Raw genomic sequence first — 15,797 nt, 5'->3', positions numbered from 1 at the left:
AGCAAGACCTTGTCCTAAATACCTAAGTAAATAAATGATTAAAAACTGTTTTAGCTAGCTGTTGTCATAACCCCCACTCAGGAAGGGGAGGCTAAGGCAGAAAGATTGCTGTGATTCTGAATTCAGCGTGGCTTACATTGGCAAGAACCTGTTTGAAAACAAAAATAAAACACCACAGGTTTTTAAAATAACTATGCATTCATAGGAAGTTGCAAAGGAATACGTAGAGGAACATCACAGTACCTTCTTAAATGTTGGCATCTTGCATGATTCCAGAAAAATATCAAAACCAGGAAACTGACATTGGCATATTTCACAGAGCTCACTTGGATTGTATCATTATGCACACGTTTTTTGTGTCATCTATGCAAATATGCCACATGAAGGTGCACCTGTAATTTGGATGTGGTTTTCAACTCACATTGACATTTAATTGTCTATATAACAATATTGAGAAGTGGCTGGTCATTTTATAGGTATTTATTTACTTAGTTTTAAATTTTTATTTATTTATTTGAGAGAGAGAGAGAGAGAGAGAGAGAGAGAGAGAGAGAGAGAGAGGAGAATGGGTGCTCCAGTGCCCCAAGCTACTGCAAGCGAACTCCAACTGCATGTGCCACATTTTACATCTGGCTTACATGGGTCTTGGGAAATTGAAACTGGGTTCTTTGGCTTTGCAGGCAAGTGCCTTAACCACTAAGCCATCTCTCCAGCCCTAAAGGTATTTATTTATTTAGGAAGTGATTCACTCTAGTCCAGGTTAGTGGTCTCATATTCATTATGATCCTCCTACCTCAGCCTTCTGAGTGCTGGGATTAAAGGAGTACTAGCTATTATACAGGCAAGAAGTTGATGACAGTCCATCGCCATAAAGAGATTAACATACCTCCACCCCAAATTAGGTGTTACCATGTCCCCTTTGTATGAGCCAGCTTGTTCTCCTCCCCCCCCATAAATTAATGCAGTTTGGGCCTTTGCAAGAAGCACCATAGCTCCAGAACATGTCAGATCACTCTGTCTCAGGTATTCTGTTATAACAACAGAAGGTGACCCAAGACAGGCAAGAGCATCAGAGTTGGTGAGATCAGATGGATAGGCAGGGGATGGATCATTGGGATCCCAGTAGGATAGAATAAGGAGTTTATATTTATCCATTATGTAATAAAAAGACACTTAATTTTCAGACATAGTAGAGCTATGATCTGATCTATGTCTAAATATTGTTATTCTTACTACTTACAAGAGAATTTTTAGAGCCAGGCATGGTGACACATGACTTTAATCCCAGCACTCAGGAGCCAGAGGTAGGAGGATCACTGTAAATTCTAGGCCACCCTGAGATTATGTATAATTCCAGGTCAGCCTGGGCTAGAGTGAGACCCTACCTCAAAAAAAACAAAAGAGAGAGAGAGAGAGAGAGAGAGAATATTTGGGACTGAGGGAAGGACAAAATAGAAGCAGTTCAGAGATGTTGTACTAACTAGGTTGATAGCAGTGAAGTTAGAGGGAAAAGTGATAAGTTTAGGATTTGTTTGTGGGATGTCATCAAGAGGATTGCTCCTGGATCAGATATGGAGGATAAAGAAAAAGATTTTGCTTAAAAACTATAATTTTTCTTTTCTTTTTGCAAGGTGAGAGGTAAGGGTCTAAATCTTTCTTGTATTTGTAGATGCCCACTTTTTCTAGAACCATCTGTTGAAAATGCTGTCTTTTCTCCAATGTATTTTTGGCCTCTTTGCCAAAAAATTAGGTGGCTGTAGTTACATGGATGCATATCTAGATCATCTATTCTATTACAATGATCAATATGTCTGTTTTGTGCCAGTACCATGCTGTGTTGTTCATAACTATGCCTCTGTATAATAACTTGAAATCACATATGGGTGATCCTAGCAATATATTTTTTATTGAAGATATTTTTGGCTATTTTAGGTCTTTTTGTGCTTCCATATTGATTTTTAGATTTTTTTGTTTCTATAAAGAATGGTGCTGGAATTTTGATTGTAATTACATTGAATCTGTATATTTCTTTTGGTGGGATGGCCATTATCATTATATGAATTTTCCCAATTTATGAGGATGGGAGGTATTTCTATCTTTTGGTGTCTTCTTCAATATCTTTCTCCAGTATTTTAAAGTTCCATTGTATAGGTCCTTCACTTCATTGGTTAGAGATATTCTGAGATATTTTAATTTTTGAGGCTATTGTGAATGAAACTATTTTCATGATATACTTTTCAATATGTTTGCCATTGGTATATAAGAAGTCTACTGACTTTTGTGTGTTAATTATTTATCATGCACTTTGCTTAAAGTATTTTATCAGCTCTAGGAGTTTTCTGGGAGTCTTTGGGGATGGATATATATTCGTATCATCTACAAATAATGTAGTTTAACTTCTTCCTTTCCTGCCTATATACCTTTTATTTTTTTCTCTTGTTTAATCACTCTGGCTAAAATGTCAAGTACTATATTAAATAGCAGCTGAGGGCTGGAGAGATGGCTTCTTGGTTAAGATGCTTGCCTGCAAAGCCTAAGGACCCAGGCTCAATTCTCCAGGTCCCACATAAGCCAGATGCACATGGTGGCACATGTATCTGGAGTTCATTTGCAGTGGCTGGAGACCCTGGCATGTCCATTCTCACTTTCTCTCTCTCTCTCTGTCCCTCTCTGCCTCTAATAAATAAATAAATCATTGAAAAACCAAAAAGAAAAAAAAAAAGAAAAAAGAAAAAAAGAAAGAAAGAAAGAATAAAGAAATCCGGGCATGGTGGCACATGCCTTTAATCCCAGCACTCAGGAGGCAGAGGTAGGAGGATCACCATGAGTTCGAGGCCACCCTGAGACTACATAGTGAATTCCAGGTTGGCCTGGGTTACAGAGAGACCCTATCTCGAAAAACCAAAATAAATAAATAATAAAACCAGAAAACAAGTTAAAACTAGCACCTGAGAAGTGGCCATTCATATTTTTCCAGATCTTAGTGAAATTGCTTCAGGATTTTCTTCATTTATCACTATGTTGGCTATAGACTTGTTAGATATAGGCTTTATTATCTTGAGATATGTTCCCTTCATCCCCAGTCTCTCCATCATTTTTATCATGAAAGAATATTGGATTTTGTCCTCATCTATTGAGATGATCATGTGATGTAATACTGAGTGAGGTAACTCAGGCTCAGAAACACAAATGTTACATGTTCCCTCTCATATGTAGGTTCTAAGCCTGGAGTTTTAGAATTGTGTGTAAGTTAGAATAAGAGTCGGTAGTAAAGCCCAGGAAGCTAGAAAGAGACCATGAGGGGAGAGGAAAGTGCTGGGCTTAGGGGAAGGGATAGTAGAGACGTAAACAAGATGTCCTGTGGATGGAAGAGTCCAGGCAGTCGGAAGAGAAGGGACAGAAGAGAGACAGGAGTAGGAATGGGGTCTCACAGAACTAAAAATGTTCTAAATAAGCCATATGGAAACTTGTCAGCTAAGTTTTTTAAAAACTTTTTTTGGTTTATTTTTATTTACTTATTTGAGAGCAATAGACAGAGAAATAAAGAGGCAGAGAGAGAGAGAGAGAGAGAGAGAGAGAGGGAGAGGGAGAGAGCAAGAATGGGCACACCAGGGCCTCCAGCCACTGCAAAGGAACTCCAGACGCATGCACCCCCTTGTGAATCTGGCTAATGTGGGTCCTGGGAAAGGAGCCTTGAACTGGGGTACTTAGGCTTCACAGGCAAGCGCTTACCCGCTAAGCCAACTTCCAGCCCCTTGTCAGCTAATTTTAAAGTATAATTTAAAAAGACATTTTTGGCAGAAGTACCCTATGGGAATGGATGCTATGCCCAGAAGCCATAACTTGTTACAAGAAAATGCCAGTGCCAGGAGTGGGAAACCTGATGAGTTTTATCATGAAAGAATATTGGAGTTTAGGCTGGGCATGGTGGCACATACTTTTAATCCCAGCATTTGGGAGGCAGAGGTAGGAGTATTGCTATGAGTTTGAGGCCACCCTGAGACTACCTAGTGAATTCCAGGCCAACCTGAGGTGGAGTGAGACACTACCTCAAAAAAAAAAAAAAAAAATGGATTTTGTCAAATGCCTACATCTATTGAGATGATCATGTGACGTGATACTGAGTGAGGTAACTCAGGCTCAGAAACACAAATGTGACATGTTCCTCTCATATGTAGGTTCAGATGACTGGCCATTGTCAATGTGTTGGTTGCCCACCAGAAATATTGCTGAAAATACCACATGCTTTGGTTGTAGGACACTGAGAAATCAAGCTGAAAGTCTCCTCCACCCTGGCTTTTCTTTCCATTATTGTGCTGGAAAGTGCCACACAGGCTGCTGGAGAGAAAAGTCATCAATAGTCGGAGCTAGGTGTGGTGGCGCACCCCTTTAACCCCAGCACTCAGGAGGCAGATGTGGGGAGTCACCCTGAGACTGCATAATGAATTCCAGTCAGCCTGGGCAAGAGTGAAACCCTACCTCAAACAAAACAAAGAAGTTGTGCCCACTAGTGCAATAGTGGCATGTCAGTTATGGAGATAGCCAACTACTCTCTGGTTGGATGAGAGGCCTGCTCCATAAGAGGGAATTCATGCTTGGTATTGAAAACCTAATCAAAAGCCAGTGGCTTGGATAGTCATAGACCCCAAAAGGAAGCTATGACTGGTATTTGGCTAAATGGGTATATTATGATCAAATTATCTTTTAAATATTTCTGCTTATTCCTGTTTAAGTGCTGTTCTCAGCCTCGGTCAGAGAACCTTCCTTTTGCAGATGCTCATGACTGCTGAGACTCAAGACTCATCAACAGTTGAGTGCTCTACACTGGTGAGACATCTTTCACACCTGCCAGGGCTCAGGGAACACTGTGCGGGGCATAGCAGAATACTAATGCTGCTCTTCTCACCCTTGACCAGAGAAGCTTCTTTTTGCAAATAACTAAGGAGACTCAAACTTTATCAAAATGCTCATAATGAGGCTGAGAGCTCACAGCTAAATGAGACATTTCTTCTTTAAAGGCTATCTTATTTGTAAGAAGAAACAATAAATGAATATGGGCATGCCAGGACCTTTTGCCACTGCAAATGAACTCGAGATACATGTGCCATCTTGTGCATCTGGCTTTACACAGGTGCTGCGGAATTGAACCCACGCTGTCGGGCTTTGCAAATGCCTTTATAAAATATTTGAGCCATCTCTTTGCCCTGAGACATTTCTATCTCAGCCTTTAAGGCTCTGAACATTGTAGGAGAGTGGGCAGGAAGAACGTCAGAGCCAGGGGGTCAGGCAATGAAAAGCTGTTATATCCTAGAGCACACAGCCCATATTTCCATGATTTTTTTTTTTTTTTCAGCAAATAGTTCATACGTAGTGATTCTTTGGAGCTTCCCCAGGACTGAGGACAGAAGCACTCCATACACTGAGGGGTCCAGGCTTTCCCCTTCAGTGCTGAGGACATGGCACCTTACACGTGCCAGGTAAGCACTTTCCCCATAAGCTACATTCCCTCTCCAGCTTAACTTTGGAAGTGAATGAGATACTAGCTTACTTATTGAGCGCCATGTTTCAGAATAAAAGAAGCTACACAAAGACATAAATAGTCAAAATTTATTTTCAGAAGATTCTGAAATAGTATAAAAATAAACAACCATTTGTTTCAAGACTTGTATTTTACATAAGTTAACTTAAATACACATTTGTCTGAGGCACTGAAACATTCACGAACACAGCCTGAATTTCCAGGCTCAGTCAGCAGGTTCAACCAACTCGGTCTGTTTAGCAACATATGGTTAACATTTTTTTATACAATCTTTCTGAATATTGACTATTTCTTAATCTTAAACCTTTTAGTATAAAATGTGAAATGTTTTCCTGAGCAATTTCCCTTTAATCAAATTGGTTTGTCCTTTCTTTCTCTTCCTAAGGCACACGTTTTTGTGTTATTTACAAAATATTCCTAGTGTTTTACACAGGACATTTTCTCAATAAGTTAAGTCTTAATGAATTAAGCATCCACAAGTCCTACAAAAATGAGTTTAATAAAAGTCATCATTGTGGCATGTTCAGGTCAATGAGACAGTGTTGGGCTGGAAAGATGTCAGCCATTTAAGGTACTTGCCTGTGAAGTCTAAGGAACCAGGTTTGATTCTCCAGGTCCCACATAAACCAGATGCACAAGGTAGCACATGCATCTGGGGTTTGTTTACAGTGGCTAGAGGCCCTGGTGTGCCCATTCTCTCTTTCTCTCTTACTGTCTCAAATAAAATAAATTTTAAAAAAATTAAACAAGACAGTGTTCTCTGTGGTCTGGCACAGAGGTAAAGTATAAAAACATTCATTCTAACCTTACACATCTCACTATACCATATCAGTCTCTTAAAATTTTCCTCATGAAACAAACTAATAATCTCCTTTAATTGTTTACATCATCATTCATAGAGGTAATCACAAACATTGATTTTGACATAATGAAAAATCAACAATTGTAGGCTTAAACATAGTTTATAACAATAATGTCCAAAAGACATAAATAATTATTTCAATAAATTAAGTAATATACAGTACCTCAGTTGACAATGAGATGTAGAAAATTGTCACCATTATTATTTTATATTTATTATTATTGCCCAGAACTACTCACTAATTGGTTTTGTTTTTAAATATGGAAAGGCATTCATCAGAACACTAACTTAACTTTCTTATACTGAGGAATCTCCTACAGTTCTTTCTAAGGCACTATCTCTTTATAGAGTCCTTGAGTATTAATAGGTAAAATTAATTATAAATAAAAATTTTTGCCTTTCACTTAAAATAAGTTTATTCCTCCAAAGAGGAGGTAAGTAGTAGTCCTGTGCTGAGGTTTACATGAATGTGTAAAAATTCAAGTACAAAATATTAGCAGAGTTCAAAGACAGAAGAGCTCTGATCATAAAATCAGAAAAATGAATCCAAAGGGAAATTGAGCAATAGATTTTCTCTAGCAAAATGGCTAGAAGAGAAAACTAACAGTAGCATGTCAGTAGCCAGGCTTGATTCACTTATTGAGATTTGCTTATTTAGATCCAGATGAAATTAATATGACATGGATTTAAACATTTGGAAGAGGCTTATATGACAGTACTGAAACCTTTTGCATTGTGATATGGACCACCCAACCACATTGTACAAGAGAAAAAAAAATCAAAGAAAATAGTTTACTCTCAAGTCTTCTTGGTAAATCATTAACCTCACAGCAAAATCTGTTTAGTAGCAGGCCCACCCATAGTAGACAGGGTAAGAAAGTTGCCTTCAAATGTTTAAATCCAAGTTTCATCTTTAATTTAGAATCCTTCTTTGCTCTTCGTGTTTTATTTGTAAAATCTTTAGCTGCAATAATAGGTTTTGCTTATTCATAGAAACAAACCCTTTATAGAAAATATAAGATAGAACTACAGTGGTCCATCACCTTAACACATTGGTATTTTGATTTAAAAGGGAGTTGTAATAGTCACAGTAAATAGATGTTTACCCCTACTGAAAAAAAATCAATCTCTGATACAAAATCTTTTAACCAGAAATTATAGTATAATTTCTAACTTAAAAGACTTGATGATCACTTTTTTATATATGGGTACAAGTTTTATAACCATAGTCTACAAAATAAAAGTTTTCAAAAGTAATGTTAAACTGTGAATTTAGAAATTTCAAATTTTTGTTTCAAGACAGTTTTTAAAGATGGAGTGATTTGGCTTTTATCATTTAAAATGCACTTGTACCTTTTCTTTTTGGTGGCATATAGATGTCCAGAATTTCTTTTGAAATTCCACCTTAGCTGCTTCTCATGTAGCATAGGAAACATAATGAAAACAGGAACCCTGTAGATACTTGCAGCATTGTCCATCTTACAATAGCATTTAAATCTTTGCTTTTACTCTTATTAAAACATGATATGCATTGAAATTCAAGTAAGAAGTGTCAGACTCACTTTCCGCTGGCTTTTGAAAAAGAATAAAAGCTGTCTTCCCTTTAACTTGAAAACAATACATTTTAAAGTGGTGACACAGAAGTCTTCACAAATATGGCATCTTCCAGAAAACTGCCTTCTGTGATAGAAGATGTTAAGTAACAGAAGGCATTTACTATAAATATTAAATAATTAAATTAAAAGAAATTGTTCATATAAATAAATAAATATGATCAATAAACTTTTACAGTTCGGTTGAGCGCCTTTTAAGTAGCACTGTGGGGTTGATGTCATCTAGCCTGGAGTGGGAAGAACTTGCATTAATGGTGACAGCTTTGGCCGGCTGGGGCTCTTGAACACTGAAGGCCGTAAAGGGACAGTCCTTCACGTTATTGCAGATGAGAGACTGAATGGAGGCTGTGTTGATGATTTCAAAACCCACTTCTCCTCCAAAAGTGCTTGGCTTCCAGTATTGAGGAGAACATATGGGATTACCCATAAGTCCTTTCAAGGAGAATGGCGCTCCAAGTTCTACCATGGTCTCCCCGAAGATAGCGTCAGGACGAGGCTTTTCTACCAGAAGGGCAGGATATAGCTCCATTGCATCAATGTCCCCATAGAGGGCTTCCAGCTCTGCAGCCATTTCCTTCTCTCCTGGGAGGGTGAAGGTAGAGATACAGTGCACATAAGACTTTCACGAAATAGAAATCAGTTCATCCTGTCACCCTATCTGTTCTCAAATTCTGTGTTCCCAACTGACCTTTGATTCTTGTAAGAAGTTCAGAAGCTGTTTCTTACCTGTAAGTTCCTCAAATGATTCATAGGGCTTCAGGGAGAAGCGCTTGCGGTACTCATTAAGAGACTGGTATCTCATCTGTCTGCTCTGGTCAATGGATGCCTTTGCCACTGTTTGTACTGCAAGCGGAACATTTCTGCCACCAGCAACCTGAGGAAAATGAGTTAAGCTGTAAACTAAGATTTTTAGGCATATTTACTGTTATTTTAAAAAGCATTATTTAGGTGCAAGGAAGGTAAGAGACAAAGTCATGGGAAGATGCTTGCATCCATTTCATAGGACTTGTGCTTCCATGGAACTAGGACTAACTTAGTCTTTAATTATAGATGTGGGACCGGAAAGATGGCTCAGTGGTTACGGCACTTACCTGCAAAGCCTAATGGACCCAGGTAAAGCCAGATGCCCACATAAAGCCAGATACAAAGTGGCACATGCATCTGGAGTTCATTTGCTGTGGCAGGAGGCCCTGGTGTACCTATTCTCTCCCTCCCTCTTTCTTTTTAGTACTTTCTCTCTGTCTGTCTGTCTCAATATACCTCTTTCTCTCTCAAATTTTTTTTGAAGTATAGGTACATATTACTATTTGCTGGACTGCTGGTTGTCAGCTAAAACTATAGACTTTTCAAAAGATGTCCAGATTGCTTATGTCAAGAGACTACCTTTTCCAGTAAGATAATTCTACTCTTTTAGAGAAAAAGTCATCTATGTGGCGGACATTCTAAACTGGGCAAGCCTTGGCATTTGCTTGTCCGTCTTTTGGGAGTGATGCTCACCCTGCCCGCGGACTGCTTGGTGAATGACTCGATGAAGTGGGTCAGTCCATGCTCGACCAGTATGGAGTTGTTGTAGAGAAACTGTTTAAAGTTGTACTCCTGGTCTTCAATGTGAAAGGTGTCAGGCAGCAGGGGGTGCCAGTGATAAAGGGTGTTGAACTCAGCAGCGATCCGGTTCTGGTACTGGAACTGTTTGTTGAAGAGCAGCTCTGGGTCAAACTTTAGTTTGAAGTGATAACCACTCAAGTGCTGGACATAGTCTTCAATCACAATCTTGATGGTCTCTCCTATTGGCACGAAAGAAAGAAGTATAACTCTTAGCTTTTTTGATCACAAGCTTTCAAGCAGCTGACATATCAGTTCTTTTGCTGTTGCATCATTTCTATTTATTTTTCCCTTGCTAATCTCAAAACAAAAGGGACTCATGTAACTTCTCATGCTCAGCAACTGGATGAATTTAAATACGGGTTTTCATCCACAATAAATGTTCCCTTAGAATGACTCAAGGCATCACATAGTTACAAATGAATCCCCTGCCCCACTCCACTGGCCAAGGGGATCCATTTCCGTTACTTTCTCTCCTTGCTCACCTATCAGAATGAGCCTGCTGGTCTGGAAGAGCCGCTCATCATTCCACTCTGGGTGTTCCTGTCTCAGCACGTCACACACTCTGTTGTGTTCCCGCAGCCAGATCGTGGCGTACATCATCAGGCCAGGCACCAGACCAAAGACCTCATGCCCCACAGCAAACCGCAGGTGATCAGGGGTGTGAGGAGGGTAAATCATTTCCACCTGAGTGTCTCTGACTGTAGGTGGGTACACCTCTCCATCAATAACCTAAACCACAACCATAACATAAATAACAGCATTAAAGGACAAATCCTTATCTCTAACAATTTTAAAATCTAGGTATAACACTGAGAAATAACTAAGGCTTAAAAGGCAGGTAGCATACCTGATATTTCAATTTTCCATCCTTGAAAAGGCGCAGTTTATGTTGTCTATCTAGAGTGTCACCATAAATGTGGCTTAAGTCCACCTAGAAAATTCAGAAAATTTCATTTGTGAATGTCTTAGTATCATTTATTATCAATTTTGCATGTTATAACTTCATTAAAACATTTTCAGCAAATGATTTTTGCCTCAGCCACAAGTCTATTTGTTTCTTTGATTATACAGTATTAGTATCCTATATGGACCTTAAATATTTCATAAAACACCATGATCATATTATAAAGATGTTTTGGAAGACAAAACATTTTGTAGCACCAAAAAGTTAAACTATAAATGTAAGGAAGTTGGGCATGGTGGCACATGCCTTTAACCCCAGCACCTGGGAGGCAGAGGTAGGAGGTTCACTGTGAGTTCAAGGCCACCCTAAGACTCCACAGTGAATTCCAGGTCAGCCTGAGCTAGATCAAGATCCTACCTCAAAAAAAAAAAAAAAAAAAAAAGGAAAACTTACAAAGAATAAAAATATTTCCATCTATGCGTGTGTTTCTTTTTACTAAGCCAGTAAATAACTATGGAAAATTCTATTGTGTTTTTTATAGTCATGGTAATTTTTTCAGTGAGTATGAACTGTTTGGTGTGGCAGAGATGTTAACATCTCGTTAAGATTTGCTGGAGCTTACCCCATGACCCAGTCCCTTGGTGAATGCAGGCCCTCGTTTATGGTCTGTTTTGAAGAACTGATGAGTGAAGTGCTGGGCGAAGAAGGCAAACATCATGTTTGTGCCTTGAGGGTCAGGGATGAACTTCCTTCTCAGGAGAACCTTTTCCAGAACCTCTTTGGAATCAGGAAGCTCCTTCTTTCCTAAAACACAAGAAAGGTTAAGTAAAAAATATCCCTACATCTCAATATTTCATGACAGAGAGTTCACATAGATGTGGACATTTGCCTTTTGTAAAACATAAATGAAAGTTGCTTTGTTTGGCTTTGAGATTGGGTCTCACTTGGTAGCTCAGGCTGTCCTCAAACTTAGGGTGATTCTCCTAACTCAGCCTCCCTAGTGCTGAAATTACAAGCATGAGCCATCACATCCAGTGTAAAGGGGAAAAATGATCTAAGATATTGGGGAACAATTTATTAAATAATTTTATATGGGGCTGGAGAGATGGCTCAGAAATTAGAGGCACTTGTTTGCAAAGCCTTATGGCCTAGGTTTAATTCCCCAGTACACATGTAAAACCAAACCCAAAGTGGCTCAAATATTTGTTTGCAGCCACAAGAGACCCTGATATGAGAGTAGACACACACAGAATAAATATACTTAATTAATATAGCATTAATTTAGTTTAGAACTTTATATTAAAATATAATGTAGCACTTTAAAAAGACTTTGGATAATCATAATAAAGGAAAATTGCACTGTTTTAACACATAAATGGCAGTTTAAGATCCAATTTTCTAGGCAGTCACACAACCCTTAATGCAATTCATATATCTCTAATCAGTTCTCTCTCACCTTTCACACCCATTGGAGTGGGGCAGTCATCAGCTACAGGAGGAAGGGATCTGGTATAGTAGGAGATATTAGAGAAGGCTTCCCAGTTTTTGTAGTCATAGTGTGCATTATAAGTTGGCGGACTATCAATCAAATGTGATCTGGCTGAAATTTTCAAGAAAAATTGATTAGTTTTCATATTCCAAACAAGTCAGTGTTCATTCACATTGCAAAATGAGCAAAGTGACACCAAGACTAGATTTAATTTCAGCAAAGATATGTTTTACCAACAACGAAAATACATTCTCAATAAAATATACAAGCTTTACACAGGTCATTATGCTCTAGAATAAGATCATACTTCCTCCAGCAATTGGCTGGAAGAGTAGAGTTTTGAGATTCGCAGATTGTGGGTGAAAATCTGACAATGGGACTACGTGTTACCATTTTTAGCTTTTCAGAAAGAAGGAAAATTGGCCAGGCATGGATGGTGGCACACGCCTTTAATAAAAGCAGGGGTAGCAGGATTGCAGTGAGTTCAAGGCCACCCTTTGACTACATAGTGAATTCCAGGTCAGCCTGGGCCACAGCGAGCTCCTACACCTCGAAAACCCAAACAAAAAAAAAAAAAAGAAAGAAGAAGAAAAAAGAAAAAAGAAAGGAAGGAAGGAAGGAAAATTGAAAAAAATATCCATTTAAAGTCATACTGAAGAGGTTAAAATAATTCTCTGGGATAGTGTTAGCAATGTTCAATCTTTTAATGCATTTACTTATTTATTTATTTATTTATTTACTGAGGAAATAAGACCGGAGAGATTTGTACTTACACATCAACACGTAGCTCATGATTGAATTTCGCAGGAAAGGAATGTTATTGATAATGTTCCAGACTCCCTTGAAATGCGTAAGAATGTAGTGCACTGTGTTTGGGGTGGGCTTCAGCAGTAACTTTATTCTTGTCAGAAACTCAGCTGCAGGTTAAGAGAAAATGAGAGAGAAATTAGGGAGAAGTGAGGGCAACTCCAAATGGCCCCATTCCAGACGGGGAAACCCAAGGAACTTACGCGTTGAACAGTTTTCACCATAGAATCCTGTCCGGGTACAATCGCACTTATACTTGTCAAATCCTACACTCATGCATTCACCTCGGTTTTGGCATGGGTTGGAACAGCATGGATTCACTACAATAAAAGGCAGGCAAATAAATCATTCGTTGGTGTTTTTGTCTTAGCGATTGAGTTGTTTAATAAATTCAAAAAATATACAGGTGATCACTGAAAAAAAAAATCCTAAGTCTGCCTTACCACATGGTTGCCATGTACAATAGCAATTTATTTTTGTAAATAAGTGTAACAATTCCCAGAGTCATAATTCACATTACTAACATTTCACAGTAACTTCTTAGTTGTTCCAAATAAGAAGGATTAAGTAGCACATTCAAAGTAAAAAAAAAAAAAAGGATCTAGCCCATTAGTCAAAATTGAGAGGGAAAATAATAATCCATGAGTCCTATTCCGTAACAATACATTTCCCATATGTTGATCAGAGCCCTCCTTCAGCATCACCACGGGCAGTTCGGGTTGGGACAGGCGAAGCGGGCCGTCCGCGGCGGGCGCAGCGAGCGGGGAGCGGGGTGCGGGCGGCGGGGTGCGGGCGGCGGGGTGCGGGCGGCGGGGTGCGGGCGGCGGGACTCACCTGCGTGGCCGAGCGCCAGCGCGGCGCAGAGCAGCAGAGCGCGGACGAGCATCGCGGCGGGCGGGCGGCGGGCGGGCGGGCGCGGCGTTCCTTCCACTGGCTCCGGGCGTGCGGTGCGTGTGAAAGCGAGCGAGCGAGCGCTTTGACAACTGCCGGCTAACGGGGAGAACCTTCCTTTTATGCCTGAAAAGCAGGCCCACGTGACTACGTGACTGTTTCTTTCCGCCTCCCTGGCCCTCACCCCCACCCCCACCCCCTGCAACTTTTTCCCCTCTCCACTTCGGAGTTGCGTAAGCCCGGCGGGGGGCAGGACTGGACCCACGCAAATGAGAACATCGGAAGCCCGGGAAGCCGCCGTCGGCCGCCCCGAGGTGCTGCGGGGCGCAGGGTCCCCGGCGCCGCGCGCATCCCTCTCCCTCCCCGCCCGGCGCCGGGTTCGCGGCCCGGCTCGGGCTCTCGGGCCACCCCGAGCCCCGGCCCCGCGCGCCCGGCTGGCTGCGCTCTCCCGGGAGCCGCCCGAGGGGCACGGGAGACCTCCCCGGGCTGCTGCGTGGGGCGAGCGCGCACGCACCTTCTTATCTCGGTGTTAGCCGGTGGAGGGACTACGGGAATTTGCACCGGGAGCTGCTTTCCACTGCTTCCCGTGGACCGCAGAGGGGAAAGCCGGCCGCCCCAAACCCCGTCCTTCCTCCAGAGATCACCGGAGGGGCTCCCCGAAGGGGAATGGAAGTGCGAGATCTACTTCTCAGGAATGCAAAATGCCCCTGGCGATGCTTGGAGACTTTTTTTTGGGGGGGGGGGGCACACAGCTTTCACCTTTTAAGTCACCGGGCTTTGCCAAAAGGATAAAAGAAATTAGTTTTTAAAATTTACTTCTTGCGGGGCGTGGTGGTGGCATGTCTTTAATCCAGCACTCTAGAGGCAGAGATAAGATTGTCATGACTTCATGGCCACTTTGAGATTACATAGTGAATTCTATCTCAACCTGAGTTGGACTGAAATCCCACCTCGAAAAACAACAACAAACAAACAACAAAACAAAAGTAAAAGAGAGGATTGGAAATATAGCTTAGAGGCAGATAATTTACCTAACATGTTAGGCCCCAGATTCAATCTTTGGTATAGCAAAAAGATATAAAATTTAGGACGGGAGTGGTTGTGCACACCTTTTATCCCAGCACTCGGGAGGCAGAGGTAGGAGGATTGCCATGAGTTCGAGGCCACCCTGAGACTCCATAGTGAATCCCAGGCCAGCCTGGGCTAGACTGAGACCCTACCTCGGAAAACCAAAAACAAAAAAAAGAAATTAATTGAATAGAAGGGTAATTTTGATAGCTTTGAATTTCTTCTTCTTTTGTTTTTAATGTCTATTTTTAGTGCCAGAGAAGAGTGCAAGAATGAAATATCAAAAACAAACAACAACAAAAAAAAATAAGAAGAAAGTTAAGCCATACATTCTTATCGTGAATGAAATAAAAAGATGACTTAAAATCTGAAATTAAAATGATGGAAGCTGATGCAGGAGGATGCTTGAGTTGGTGAGTCCTAGACCAGCCTGAGCGACCTAGCAAGACTCTGCCTCAAAAAAACCGACAGGCAACTTTTAACCCTGGCAGAGGCAGGAGGATTGCCACCCTGAGAGTACATAGTGAATTCCAGGTCAGTCTGGCCTAGATTGAAACCCTACTTGGAAAAGCCAAAACTAAAAAAAAAAAAAAAAAAAAGAAAAAGAGACCAACAAAAACTCAAACACACACACACACACACACACACACACACATCTTCTTACCAGACACCTATATTTGTAGAAGGCTTGCAGAAAAATAAAAATTTATTATGGAACTTTGACAACTTTTCTGCTTCATGACACACTAGTCGTGGTCTACATGAGACATAAGTGACTGAAATCCTCCTTCATGAAAGTCTCTGTTCTGTTCATGTTTAATCACTCTGATTCTGGCACTCCCATTTACTGCACTGATTCGGATGTGAAATTCCATTAAGAGTACTTGAGTAGTTTTTTAGTAACTCCTTTCATAATAACCTTGGTTTTCTGTTTCATCTTTTAAAAAATATTTAGTTAGTTATGAGAGGGGAGAGAGAGCGAGAAAGACACAGATAGAATGGGCATGCCAGGGCCTTTA

The 15,797-nt window shown here is 40.5% G+C and overlaps 1 protein-coding gene across 1 annotated transcript; it reads right to left on the bottom strand.

The window, feature by feature from the left end:
* Positions 1-8,186: 8,186 nt before the first annotated feature.
* Ptgs2 (prostaglandin-endoperoxide synthase 2) lies at positions 8,187-13,705 on the bottom strand. Its single transcript, XM_045143519.1, has 10 exons — positions 13,531-13,705; positions 13,023-13,139; positions 12,786-12,929; positions 11,980-12,123; positions 11,146-11,327; positions 10,467-10,550; positions 10,102-10,348; positions 9,512-9,798; positions 8,741-8,888; positions 8,187-8,596 (listed from the first exon to the last, which is right to left on the bottom strand). Exons 1-10 carry the CDS (start codon positions 13,703-13,705, stop codon positions 8,187-8,189), a joined length of 1,938 nt encoding a protein of 645 aa, XP_044999454.1.
* Between the last annotated feature and the right edge of the window lie 2,092 nt (positions 13,706-15,797).

Source organism: Jaculus jaculus, chromosome 1 (genome assembly GCF_020740685.1).
Source record: "Jaculus jaculus isolate mJacJac1 chromosome 1, mJacJac1.mat.Y.cur, whole genome shotgun sequence".
Classification (NCBI taxonomy): domain Eukaryota; kingdom Metazoa; phylum Chordata; class Mammalia; order Rodentia; family Dipodidae; genus Jaculus; species Jaculus jaculus.
The sequence above is the reverse complement of the archived record's forward strand: the minus strand, read 5'-3'. Positions and strand labels throughout refer to the sequence as shown.

Excerpts from the sequence above, each read along its gene's own strand:
- Ptgs2 (XM_045143519.1), bottom strand. The coding sequence starts at position 13,705 with ATGCTCGTCCGCGCTCTGCTGCTCTGCGCCGCGCTGGCGCTCGGCCAC. Across the intron at positions 13,140-13,530 it reads CGCCTGTCCCAACCCGAACT|TGAATCCATGCTGTTCCAAC; the intron begins GCCCGTGGTGAT and ends CTTTTATTGTAG. Across the intron at positions 10,551-11,145 it reads CCAAGGGACTGGGTCATGGG|GTGGACTTAAGCCACATTTA; the intron begins GTAAGCTCCAGC and ends TGAATTTTCTAG.